Source organism: Helicoverpa zea, chromosome 19 (assembly GCF_022581195.2).
Source record: "Helicoverpa zea isolate HzStark_Cry1AcR chromosome 19, ilHelZeax1.1, whole genome shotgun sequence".
In the NCBI taxonomy this organism is placed as follows: domain Eukaryota; kingdom Metazoa; phylum Arthropoda; class Insecta; order Lepidoptera; family Noctuidae; genus Helicoverpa; species Helicoverpa zea.
The window spans coordinates 5,319,071-5,331,464 of record NC_061470.1 but is presented as its reverse complement, the minus strand read 5'-3'; the positions used below and the strand labels follow the sequence as shown (position 1 = coordinate 5,331,464).

The following is a 12,394-nucleotide window of genomic DNA, read 5'->3' as shown; positions in this document are numbered from 1 at the left end:
TTTTACAAGTACCTAGTGACTGTCTATCTGACCTCCTCAACCCAGTAAACCAGGCAACCCAATACCCCTTGGTCAGACTCGTGTCATTGTCATGTCGTGGCTTCTGACTACTCTTGACGACTGCCAACGATGGTAAATGACATACGAAGCTAGACCATTCCTGTCAGGAATTTTCTGACTATATAACTTATACAAAATCATCATGAAAATGTAATTCAATAATTTAACCACGAGCCAAAATCGAAGTATGTATTGTGTAACCAAATCAACTGAACGAACCATTGTAACAAAACTGAATTTAATTTAACAATAGAACTTCCTAAATTTTGAACCAATTTGTAACGACAAAGAAAGGGCTCCCTAATTGAAAACATTTACCAAATATATTGTTTTACGAGGTAGGGGATTACAATTTAAAGAATCAATTATGGAACTGAGTAAGAACAATTGAACGCTTTAAGCATTGGAACCTATTGAATTTCAGGTTGGATCGAACAGTCATTTATATTGGGGAACATAGCGGCTTTTATTTGTGGTTTATTTTTTGAATTTTGTTCACAGCATTTTATTTTGGGCCACGGGCGGTGGTATGAAGTAGAATATAGATTCTCATTGCTTGATCACGTTCATCAACTGCCTAACCTTTTTCCAAATACATATGTTAGGGTAGCTTCCGGTGGCACTGGATGCACATTAGTACCTACCAGTGTTTTACATGTGTCTGACGTTAACTGATATCGCTAACGCTATCGTTAAAAAACTAAGCCCGACACTAAAGCCTTGTAAACTAAAAAAGAAACAAGAAATATATTTTTGTTTTAATTTAAACGTCAGAACCGTCTTTTACAGAACATTTTTTGGATATTCCAACTGAAAACTTTTCAACAGAAAACAAGGCCTAGGTGTCATGTTCCACTATACCTCACCTTTTATTTTTAGAGGAAAAACGGGGAAACGTAGGTACTCTAAAAACTACAGAGAGCCATCCGAAAAAACAGCTAAGTAAATATTCACTAGACTTTCAAAAAAGTTCGGTTTACCAACTAAAAGATTTGAATATTGAAATTTAAATACATTATAACAAAGCCACAATTCAAAGAAACTCTAAACAGAACAGAATAATCAGACTGAAAATATTAGAAAAAAAATCTAGACTGAAATCAATTCAGGGTAAAGTCTATATAAAAGCTTGTCAAACGGTACGCGTTCGCTTTAACTTTCATACTAACAAGCGTTTAGCCTTTAGATTGAAAGTTCTAGACCCAACATGCTGGCTGAAAGAACGGAATAATGATGCCGACTTCACTACATATACATACTCTATGGTACAGCATTTTTCATTCACTACTACCTACGTAAATTGAAACGGTTGGATCGCAGTGCTTTTTTTTTGTATTTAGAACGTAGACTCTGAATTGGTATTGAGACTCGATAAAAGCGTAATAGAGACACAATTTTGTTGATGAGGAATCCTTAAACGACAGTGTATGCAGCGTGAGGAATTGTCTTACTGACTAAAACCCATTATATTCCTTCTTAAGCTCTATATGTACCATAATAATATAAGCCCAAAATAGAGACACCTAATAGCGACTTGCCAATAAAAAAATGGATTAGAAGATGTATTAAGTGAGGTTGTAGAAATATCACATATTCGTAAAATATAAAAAGTTAAATCATCCGCATGATGTGATATAGATAATACCTACAACATAATAATAATCCAACATAAATTCAATTTAGTTGAGTAAATTAACCGTATTTGAAAAGCTTCTGATTACAATAGATTTATTTAAATATGATTACAGAGGTAATATTGATACGGTTAATTTAACTCATAAATATTCATGTTAAATATTCAAACTAGATATACCTAGTTGTTTTATTTTGTAAGTATTAATAAAAATGGTGTTTAATCCTGTGAATTAAAATTGATTGAAATATTTTATATTTTTAAAGGCTTAAAAATATAACTCGTAACAACTTTTTGAAAAGTCAAAAAGGTAAATATAAAACGCGTACGTTGCGAAGCCTCTTCAAATAAAAATATATAAAAATTGAGAATTTAATTTCATAAACATGTTCTTTTAAGGTAAATCTTTCAAAAACTCAGTACGGTAATTAAATCCAGTTTTGATGAACCAATAAAGTGTTTTATTTGAAAAGTGGGGCAGCCTATTTAGGTATATTAATATTTCATACACATATAAATAATTTTAATTAAGACATATTTTTAATATAAGTACCTACTTTTCACAAAATTAATGTAAATAATAGCTCACGTTTTAATATAAGTAGGTGAATGATATTCCGTTATCATCAATGTTTAAAATGAATTGTAAACAAAAAGTTTTTAATAACAGCTATTTGATAGTAACTTCAATTATTCTCTCTCCAATAAAAACTGTGATATTATGCGTTACCTATCTTCTTTACATACTGTTACATATGGTTTTTATATTTCCTACAGTAAACACAATTTTACATCACCTCATCATCTGCCCAGCCTATTTCTCAAATATGTTGGGGTCTGTCCAGTCTAACTGGATGTAGTTGAGTACCACTGTGTTTCAAAATTACAAATTTCAATGTTACAGTACCTAACAGACATCGTTTCATGAAGTCACAAATATTGTCCCTTCCTAAACATAGCTACTAATATCTCAAAAAAAATCAACAATAATAAAACAAAATTTCAATTTTACAGACAAACATTATTTCATTGAATCACGAATTGTCCCTTGGTAAACTTGATTGTCCCTTAGTTGAACTTAGTTACTAAAAAAAACCTTTATCATAAAAAAAAAACTTCACGCTAACAAAAAAAAATGCATTTTTACAGTATCTATCAGATAACAGAGATTATTTCTTTAAGTCACAAATATTGCCCCTCTGCAAACTTAACTACTAAAAAAATAACTGCCATAAAAAAAAATTCAACACAAATAAATAAATAAAAACTCCCAAAAAAATACCTTTTTTAATTTAAATTATAATATGAAAGTCGTAACTTACATGTCACGCTAACACTCTCACAGTAACACTACTCGCTTTCGTCTCGCGACTCGACACGTCCTCCCGGTTCGGCACACGGGGGAGGTATGCCATACAGCCGGCGAGCTGTACCACCGAATTTGTGGACAAGTTATGGCGTTTCAGACGGGTGAAGACGTGCGATGGAAATTGAAAGTAACATACCTAATTATTTATGTTATTGATGGGAGATTTTGTAAATGGTATTGTTGAAACTTAATATCTAAATAGTTTAGTAGGATAAAAAAACTAGTTTTGACAAAAATAGTTTCTATGTGATACTTGTTAAAATTGTTATAAGTTAGGTACCTAATTAATAAAAATAGAACTTTAAATTAAGCTACATGTTAAAGTTTTTCAAAGCAAATAATACTAACGATAAAGAAATTACATATTACATATTTCAGATACAGTCGATAGTGCCAAATCTTTTAACACCTTCTTCAATCTTTAGCTCCCTTGAGCTAATAATTTACCCCTCTGAACGTACTACTAACAGAACATTCTGTCAATCTCTCCAATATAAATTCACACCTACATAGCTCATTAAGCACTACTAAACAGCCCCACAGACATCAACAAAAAAACGGAACACCGCAATCGCGCGACTTATCTCATCTGAAACCACCCCAGCATAGAGTGTTGAGCCTGGGGTGAACGACTCCTGATAAGATTGTGGCTGCCGGATGAGCATCATTTGACAACAGGATTGATCACCTAATTAGTTTTGTTGTATTACTCCCGAGCTGGCTATTAATTTTATTATGTACGAAACCCTCTGTTAGGAACTCGAGCTTTTGATGAAACTAACTCCGAGTATGGTCGTTGAAAAGTTTGTAAGTGAGCAGTTAATAAATAAGATTTCCTGCTTTAAAATCTTTCTCCGGTTTGTATGTCTTGGAACCAATCGAAGGACAATGGGCACGTTCTTGAAGCAATATTGTTGCTATAAGTTTGTGGCTAAACTCCATATAAAAAAACCATTGTTCTTAGATGGCTAAGTATCAGATAGTATCCATAAGTCCTCCGTCCGTAGCAGTAGTATCCATATTTACATAGTTTTTATCAAACGAGTTTTTTCATAAAGGGAAACGCCATAAGTAAAAAAACTTTCTGTAAAAGAAAAATTACTGGAAAACTATTCAAAAATCATGAAAAGAAGCAAGTCTCCTTACAATATGAAAAAGGCCTTAGAGAACCTATCCGGACATTACAAACTATTAGTCGGCCGATAGTTAGTCATCCTCCGAGCCTTTTTCCCTACTATGATGGGGTCGGCTTTCAGTCTAACCGGATTCAGCTGGGTACCAGTGCTTTACAAGAAGCGACTGCCTATCTGACCTCGGCCGATAGTTAGTTTGGGCTCATAAATCAGTATGGAAATGAAAAGTATACTATTACTTTATACTATTTGAATTCACAAGTTTTTAAAATGTTCTTAACATTTTTTTTCTGATTTATCAGACCAACTGTATACTGACTATTTAGTCTACAGTCTGCGGGTACGAACCAGCCATTGAACGCAGCCGTGGAACTAAGATGGTCAGGACGCGACAAGAATGCCAGAAATTCTGCTGACTGCCGCCCGCTACCACTGCGAACCATTTCGCTTATGTCGCAAAAATGTTGCCCTGTACTCTGTACTTAGGTAAGGCTTCGGCTGCCGGCCAAAATTCGGCTCGACATTCGAAAGGTTGAAACTAAGGTGTAGAAAAGAGAAACCGGAAAAATAAATTGAGGTAAAAAAATCTTTAAAAACAAGCTTTTATTTAAATGCGCTAAAAATAAAAAAATAATCTTTTACTGTAACTTTACTGATTTATGTTTTAAAAGCTTGCGATTTTACTAAGAAAGTAAGTACGAGTACTTAAATGTCGCGACAAGCTTTTAAAACATAAATCAGTAAAGTTACAGTAAAAGATTATTTTTTTATTTTTAGCGCATTTAAATAAAAGCTTGTTTTTAAAGATTTTTTTACCTCAATTTATTTTATACTTTTTAGTTTAGATTTGGTAAAGTGCACTTTATTTTACTTGCCTGTCATTGGATACCCATATGGATGGGATTGAAAAAAATAGGTTATTCACCATTTTGTAGCGGCGGTCATCTTGGATTTTTATTTCGTAAAGTGCAATGTGTTCTACTAGTCAATCCCTTTCATTTGATACACATATTGTATAGGTACTTTAAAAACAACTAGTCCGCCATCTTGTATATTTAGCCATGTTGGATTTAGGATGACGTCACATAGCTTAACATGCATTGTCATCCAAACTAAACATGTATGCAAAATTGCAGCTCAATCGGTTGAGGGCAAGTGCCTTAAAATTGAGTTGTAAAATTCCACCCGAACACACATAGTTACATACATACATTGCAAGTTAAATAAAAGCTTGTAATAAGTTCACTTAAGGTACTTTCTTAACTTATGTGCTATGATTAGGTATCTAGGTATAGATTATACCTAGGTACTTATATTAAACAGAGCGGTTCGATTAAAATAAAATATTTCAGCGTATTATCAGAAAGCATAGTTTGGCATTCACACTATCATTATTGAAACCACTGGAAAGAGCTCGTATTTTTGGAGTGTTTTATCTAAGTATAGGGCTAAAACTTTTTTCGTTATTCTTTATTACCCGGGAATAACGAATGTAGTACCTACCTTGGGATTTGTAAAACATTTTCTGTGGTTGATATTTAGCAAAAAAAGATAAAGAAATAGACCAGAATCTATTAAGACTTGCGTGTTTTAGACCTAAATAACAAAAGAGAATAACGCCAGTATTTCACAATAAAACCTTACAATACGTTGTCCGTAATGGAGGCACGCCACTTGTCTATGAAATGTTTCTATGTACCTCGTGCTAATTTAATTCTGTTGAATTGATCGAGTAGCTATAGATTACTCCTTTTTAGGTTTGTTGGGAATTTTAACTATTTACTTAATTATGAGTACTAATGAGCAGGTATTACAAAAGTATAATAAAATAAATCCTTGTTCTGAATTTAGTTTCGTTTTCGTTGTTGACATCTATCTATCTTGACAATCAATCCAAATCAATCAATTCCAAACTTTGAATTCTAGTTTCATTCCCTTTTTGTGTTTCTTTTATTCTGAAATCTTGATATAAACACCTTTAGTTGAAACCCGGTACTATTCACCCAGTTGCTACAAGACCGCAATAATATTAAAACGACTACCACTCAACACACAACAATTGTTACTACCATTTTCACGCAATTCCCATAACACAAACAACAACATTAAAGCCATACTAACTTACAAAGTACAAAGAAACCAGTTCAAACATGCTACATAAAGCTATTTATACACTAGCTGTAAAAATGCGCATCTTACATGTGCACTACCCCCTACAGAGAGTCGCGTGGCAAGAAATGAGCGGAGATGACATAAAGCAGGTGGCAACTAGGTCAGGCACCTTCTAGGGCAAATTCGTACGGTGGACATGACTAAAATGATCGGTTACGAGTGACATAACGTGGCTTTCGGGTGCTTTAAGAAGTCTTGACAACGATTTGTCGAATTAAAAAAAATTACGGGTCCAAAAAAGGCGTATGAGGGCGAAAACGGCGAGAAACGTTACTTCTCGTCCCCCGCTCCTCCGCAATTTGGCGCGCAACTTTCTTAGGCGATTTTCCCCTATGGCACCTCCGCTAGTCATTTTGTTATCCATGGTCTGCGTCGCTTTGACTGCATTCACACCGTAGCGTAACAAGGAGGAAAGCGTGAGCAATCTTCAAAGGCACAAAGGTAATTTTGACGACGTTCCACGAAGTAATTTCACAAATAAATTAGAGAATGTTGCGTTCATTTTAAAGGAAATGTGTTTTCTCGGTTTTCATGTTAATGAAGGAAAAGTAGATGTCTCAGTGCTAGATGAGAATAAGCAGGGTACAGAATTTCCAATTACGATTAGAAGCCCAGTTTTTATTCTCTTAAATACGTACCTTCTGGATGCTAATGTCAATTGCCATTCCAAGTACGGATTACGCAACGGTACAAGCAACGGTCAATATTTTTAAATTTAGAATACGACCATTACACGTGAATGCGAAGCGAACAATAAATATTAAGAATGTTGCCAGTAAACAACAACACATGTTCAAAATGTTACTTATAAAACAAAAAGGTCTCCTAAAATATATATCTCGATAATAAAAGCTTAAAATTAAAGTATATAAATATTTATTCAAATTTTATCTTCTGCAAATAAGTTCCTAAAAACAGATAATACTGACGCCTACATACGGGTGAGATTTGTACTGGAGAGGTTCTCTAAATACTTTGCAGTAAAATACTGGTTGAATTGGCAGAAAAAAAAATTAAAAACCATTCAGTACAATAAAAAGTTATAAATTAAAAATAAACTCTAATGGCATTGTAAAATTATTTTCACCAAATACAGCCAGAACTTCAATTTTTTAAATATGGAATACCAAGGAGGTCGCATATATGTAAATGTCATTGACCTTCCTAAATTATTTTATCGAATTTCGTTGTTGTAGGGAATTTCTTTTAATTAAAATTAAATAAACAAATGCTTATTTTATTTTGATTAATTAAAAATATTTCTAAAATCTATTCAGAAATAAAAAAGTAAATATAAAAAGGTAAACTGTATAATGTTGACAGCATAAGCAACAAAAAAAGTGGACAAAGAATATTACGTCTATGGTTAAAGCATTTCGCGCTTAAATTATTTTACGGCGTCGCGTCGGTCAGTTTGATATTAGTGTGAAATCGAAATGTTTTACAATTAAGACGTTATGAACAGTAAAAAGTTTGCGAACGTGTGGAAATTAGCCCACGGGCTCAACGTTTCAGATGAAAACCTCGAAAAAGAAAGTCTACCTGATATTTGGTAACTATTTTGTAAATAATTTTATTTAGTTCTTTTTTCAAAATGGATAATAGAACTTTTGTCATAAAACTAGATTTGTCCGGGTACGAAACACCTTTTTATTAAAATACTAACTGTTTCCCGTAGTTACACCAGTGTCCAGAGGGTACTACCTACTTACCGCGGAAGAATAAATAGTATCCTATATTCTTTCTCAGGCTCTAGGCTTACCTACGTATATCAAATAACATTGAAATCAGTTCAATATTTTAGTCGTTAAAGAAAGACAGAGTTACTTTCACATTTGTAAGATTATTAGGTACTTAAGTACCTTTTTTGTGAGAAATTACTGACTCTTACTGACTTATACCCACCATGTTCCTTCTTGGGCCTTTATGTACCTACCAGGGCCGCGGTAGCTCTTTCGAACAATCCCGCAGTCCAGGACTAAGGTACTTATGTATTATTTTTAGTGATGAGCTGGACTCAGGGATAACTAGTGAATCGAATAATCCTCATAGAAGACTGTCATTGAGAACGTCAGCCCATCTCCTCGCAGGGAGCGCTAATATGTACAAACGTAAAGTTGATGAGCTGTTTGAAGGTAAGTTTAACATATTTTTTCATTCTTTTAACTAATAAGTATTATTGATAGTTTGTGCATCGGAGAGCACGTTAGTGTCGGTCCTGCACCTGATCTCTCTCCGGTCGTGTCGGATTGCCGTTCCTTTGGGCTATGAGAGCGAAGGAATAGTGAGTCCACCTGTGTCTGCGCAAATGCTTGTGCACTGTAGTATGTCTTGAGCAGCTGGCTGATCTCCTTGTATGAGAACAGCCGCCGCGGCTGGCGGTCGTCTAGAACGCCATAATCGTAAGGTTAAGCAACGCTTTGGCGCGGTCGGTCCGTGGTCTGGTGACCATCTATGTCATGACACGACCCTTCGTGTTTCAGAATACACGTCTTTGAGCGTGTCGCCTGCCACATTGCTAGCTAACTATTTACAGGAGTTTCTAGTTATTTATTTATCATCATGTCAGCCATAGGACGTCCACTGCTGAACATAGGCCTCCCCCTTAGATCTCCACAGATACCTGTTGGAGGCGACCTGCATCCATTTATTCACTCAGTTATTTTTAATAGGTAACAGCTAACTTATACTCTTTATTGTGACTTTAAGTTTGTTTATGACGTAAATCAAATAGATTGGACATTGTGTTTTGTCAGTGGGTGCACGTTGCAAAAAAAATCTACCAAATAATGCGGGAATGGTTACGATAACAAAACTTAAGTACCTATATTTACACTATAGATTATTATTTATATATCTTTTTTGCTTTTCCCACAGATATGAACAAACTGAATGAAGATCTCACATGGCGTCGTAAGAGAACTTACAATTCGAGTAAGTTAAAAAAAACAGATGCTCTTTCTTCTTTCTACAGAATCTTTGAAAATGTTGACACTACATAAATGGCATAGATGTAAAAAATCTTATATCTGTTTGTAAATAAAATACTTCTTGTTTAAAGGTAGCTCGGAAAGCACCAGTTCTTCAAAATCGGTAACAGTGCCTGAACAAATGAAACGAGCAAATACCATCAGTTTTGGTAAGTACCCACATAATATTCCAAGTATATGTACTTTATTATCATTTGTAGTTGAAGAATATATTTATTGGGATAGGGCTAATAATGTGAATCTCAAGAACTCATCATCATCTCCCGAGTCTCTCCCAACTATGTTGGGGTCGGCTTCCAGTCTAACCGGATGCAGCTGAGTACCAGTGTTTTACAAAGAGCAACTGCCTATATGACCTCCTCAAATCAGTTACCCGGGCAACACAACATCCTTTTTTATGGGAATTCATCACATGACCCCTCCCGCTGTTGGTTAGCAGACTGATTGAGTGTCAGACTCTTACCGACTAACACCCGCCATGTTCCTTCTTAAGCTCCTTATGTACCAGGGCCGCGGTAACTCTTTCGAATAACCCCGCAACCCCGGCAGGCCTTGGCCTTGGCCCGCGGTAAGACTAGTTGTCAGACCGACTGCCAAAGACGTTCAATAACACTGCTAATGTACGGTAGACTGCACATCAGTGGTAACTGTTATGCACCTTAATTCAATAGTAATAAGTTCGATTTTACTATAAAACTGTTACCACCATGTTACCACTGACCTGAAGTTGACTGTACTTTCAGCCTTATTTAAATAAATTGTATTTTATCCAGGCAGCTTGGAAGGTTCTTCAGAATCTGTAGCTGTTCCTGAAGAAATGAGACGAGCTAAGACTATGGAATTTGGTAAGTAACATTTTCAAACACAAAACACACAACTAACCACAATTTTTAAGCCAAATCGGTTCAGCCGTTGTAGAGTTATAAAAGGAAGAAATTCTAACAGGACTTTTTATACTTGTAATGTAGATTTACTATCAATTTCAGACACCTCATTTTCACCAGCAAAGAAAAATAAATTTGATATGTTAAATAAGCGTAATACACCAGAAAATATTACTAGAAGCAAAACTTCAACTGAAATTTCATCAACTGATAGAGAAACCGGTGAAGAATTCCAACAAACTAGTGAAGCTTCTAGCTCCAATGATATTCATCGTTTGGAACCTGAAAATGTTGAAAGACCTTCTGAAAGGAGACGCGAAGTTAATGTTGATAATATCGTGGTAAGTTTTAATTTTATCATGTAAGCTATTTTTCACAATTTCAGCCCAGGTAAGCTTTTGTCCTCCAGTCCTGTATTTTGTCGTATTATACATAACTAGCTTCTAGTTAGTGTTGATAAAAAGTATGTGCCTATGTGTTAATCCAGGGTATTACCTATCTACTTGCCAAATTTCAATCAAATCGGTTCAGCCGTTTTTGCATAAAAGAATAACAAACATACATCCATACATTCTCACAAACTTTCACCTTTTTAATATTAGTAGGATTGTTTTTTTTACAATCGTGCCTCGGAGAGTACGTTAACTTTTTGGAGAGTGAGGGTAAAGAGTGCACCTTTGCTGCGCATACACTTGTACACTACAATAATGTCCTGAGTCCTGCGCAGCTAGCCGATCTCCTTCGAAATTAGCCGATGAGGAAGAATATCGTATACTATATTATTTTACAGGTATTTTAGTATGTGTTTGGGTGAACACTACCCACTCTAGTTGTGTCTCATTTATTGTAGTGAATAATGTGGCGACTCCAACATATACATTATTTAATCCGTGCTTATGACTTTGACAAAATATGTGCAGTCAACAACAAAAGTCCTTTCACACCTTTTTATCGTATATGTAGTTCTAATATTGCACTTTTCAGGAAGAATCAACACCAATGCGAAATCCTACGATGCTTGACAAGGGGACTCAAACTACTACCACATTAGTCCCTGGAAGAACCTCAAATAGAACTAATTTGTCAGCTGAAGGGTTTAGACAGAACCTACCTTTTGCTTACATCATAATCCATGATAATATAGCGGACAGAGTTCCTAGTAAAATCATTATTTCTTCCATTAATTACAATTTGAACTCTAATCAATAATTCATCTATAAAAAAAAGGTTAAAAAAAGCTTGTAAAAATCAGTTTTATGATCAGATTTGCAGAATTATATGCATTTTGTTTTGGAATAATTCCTCCTTATTTTCAAAAATGTTTTTGATATATTTTTTGGTATTATAATATAATCTTTGTTTTTGTTTGTATAAATGACACATACGCATAATCAGTCAACATATACATTGTTTTCACATACCAAATATTGTTTGTTCTTTTTTGTTAAATTATAATTCAACTGTTTCCAAACTTGGCTTTGTCAAGACTAAAAAGGTTGTCAGCATAATCATTTATTTATATTTTAAAATTGATTTTCTAATAAATCATTCTATTTATTAATTAATTTGCACATCCCTATCTTATTCATACAAAATATAAAGTAAGAAGATAATAATTCAAAATCGAGTGAGCATCTCGATATCTCGAATAATGATTTCGATGCATGAATGCCGATTCGATTTTATTGAGCAGTGGGTTTACACTGCCCCGGGTAATACACAATGTTCAGGAAAAAGTCAAATAAAACCCGTGAACAGAGCTGCAAAGTTCTCGCGAAGATCCTAGAAAAATCTGGAAGAGAATTTAAAAAAGATAAAAAAAAGATAATGTCGGGACACCTTTTAACACACGGTTGGTTAGCCCCATGGTAAGTTATTAATTAACTTGTGTTATGGGTGCTAACACAACTGATTACATATAGCTACACATATACATATTTATAAATATGACGGCGCCACCGTCGATGTGTCAACCGTCGATCTGTCAACGGTGGACCTTATATAAAGCGGCGCGCGCGCACGACTCGGGTCATTCGTTCGCCGACCGTTGCCGAGTGCACACCTCCCACAAATTAGTGATAAATAATTGTAGTGACTAATACTGTGTTAATTGGAATAAACCAAGTGATTGTGTGAGAACCCCTTTGTTTTAT

At 34.7% G+C, this 12,394-nt stretch overlaps 2 protein-coding genes and 1 long non-coding RNA gene across 3 annotated transcripts in view; 2 read left to right on the top strand and 1 right to left on the bottom strand.

Annotated features, from left to right (window-relative positions):
* Positions 1 to 3,106, bottom strand: part of LOC124639496 (somatomedin-B and thrombospondin type-1 domain-containing protein) — a 70,607-nt gene extending 67,501 nt beyond the window's left edge. The window contains exon 1 of the mRNA XM_047176884.1: positions 3,016 to 3,106. The gene's annotated coding sequence lies outside the window, so the exon portion shown is untranslated. The remainder of the gene's footprint in view (positions 1 to 3,015) is intronic.
* A 5,270-nt stretch (positions 3,107 to 8,376) lies between these two features.
* LOC124639261 lies at positions 8,377 to 9,507 on the top strand. Its single transcript, XR_006985455.1, has 3 exons — positions 8,377 to 8,502; positions 9,245 to 9,301; positions 9,429 to 9,507. It is a non-coding gene; the product is annotated as an uncharacterized LOC124639261 (long non-coding RNA).
* A 262-nt stretch (positions 9,508 to 9,769) lies between these two features.
* On the top strand, positions 9,770 to 11,575 carry LOC124639627. Its single transcript, XM_047177067.1, has 4 exons — positions 9,770 to 9,788; positions 10,131 to 10,202; positions 10,344 to 10,582; positions 11,226 to 11,575. Exons 1-4 carry the CDS (start codon positions 9,770 to 9,772, stop codon positions 11,448 to 11,450), a joined length of 555 nt encoding a protein of 184 aa, XP_047033023.1. The 3' UTR covers positions 11,451 to 11,575.
* Positions 11,576 to 12,394: the final 819 nt, after the last annotated feature.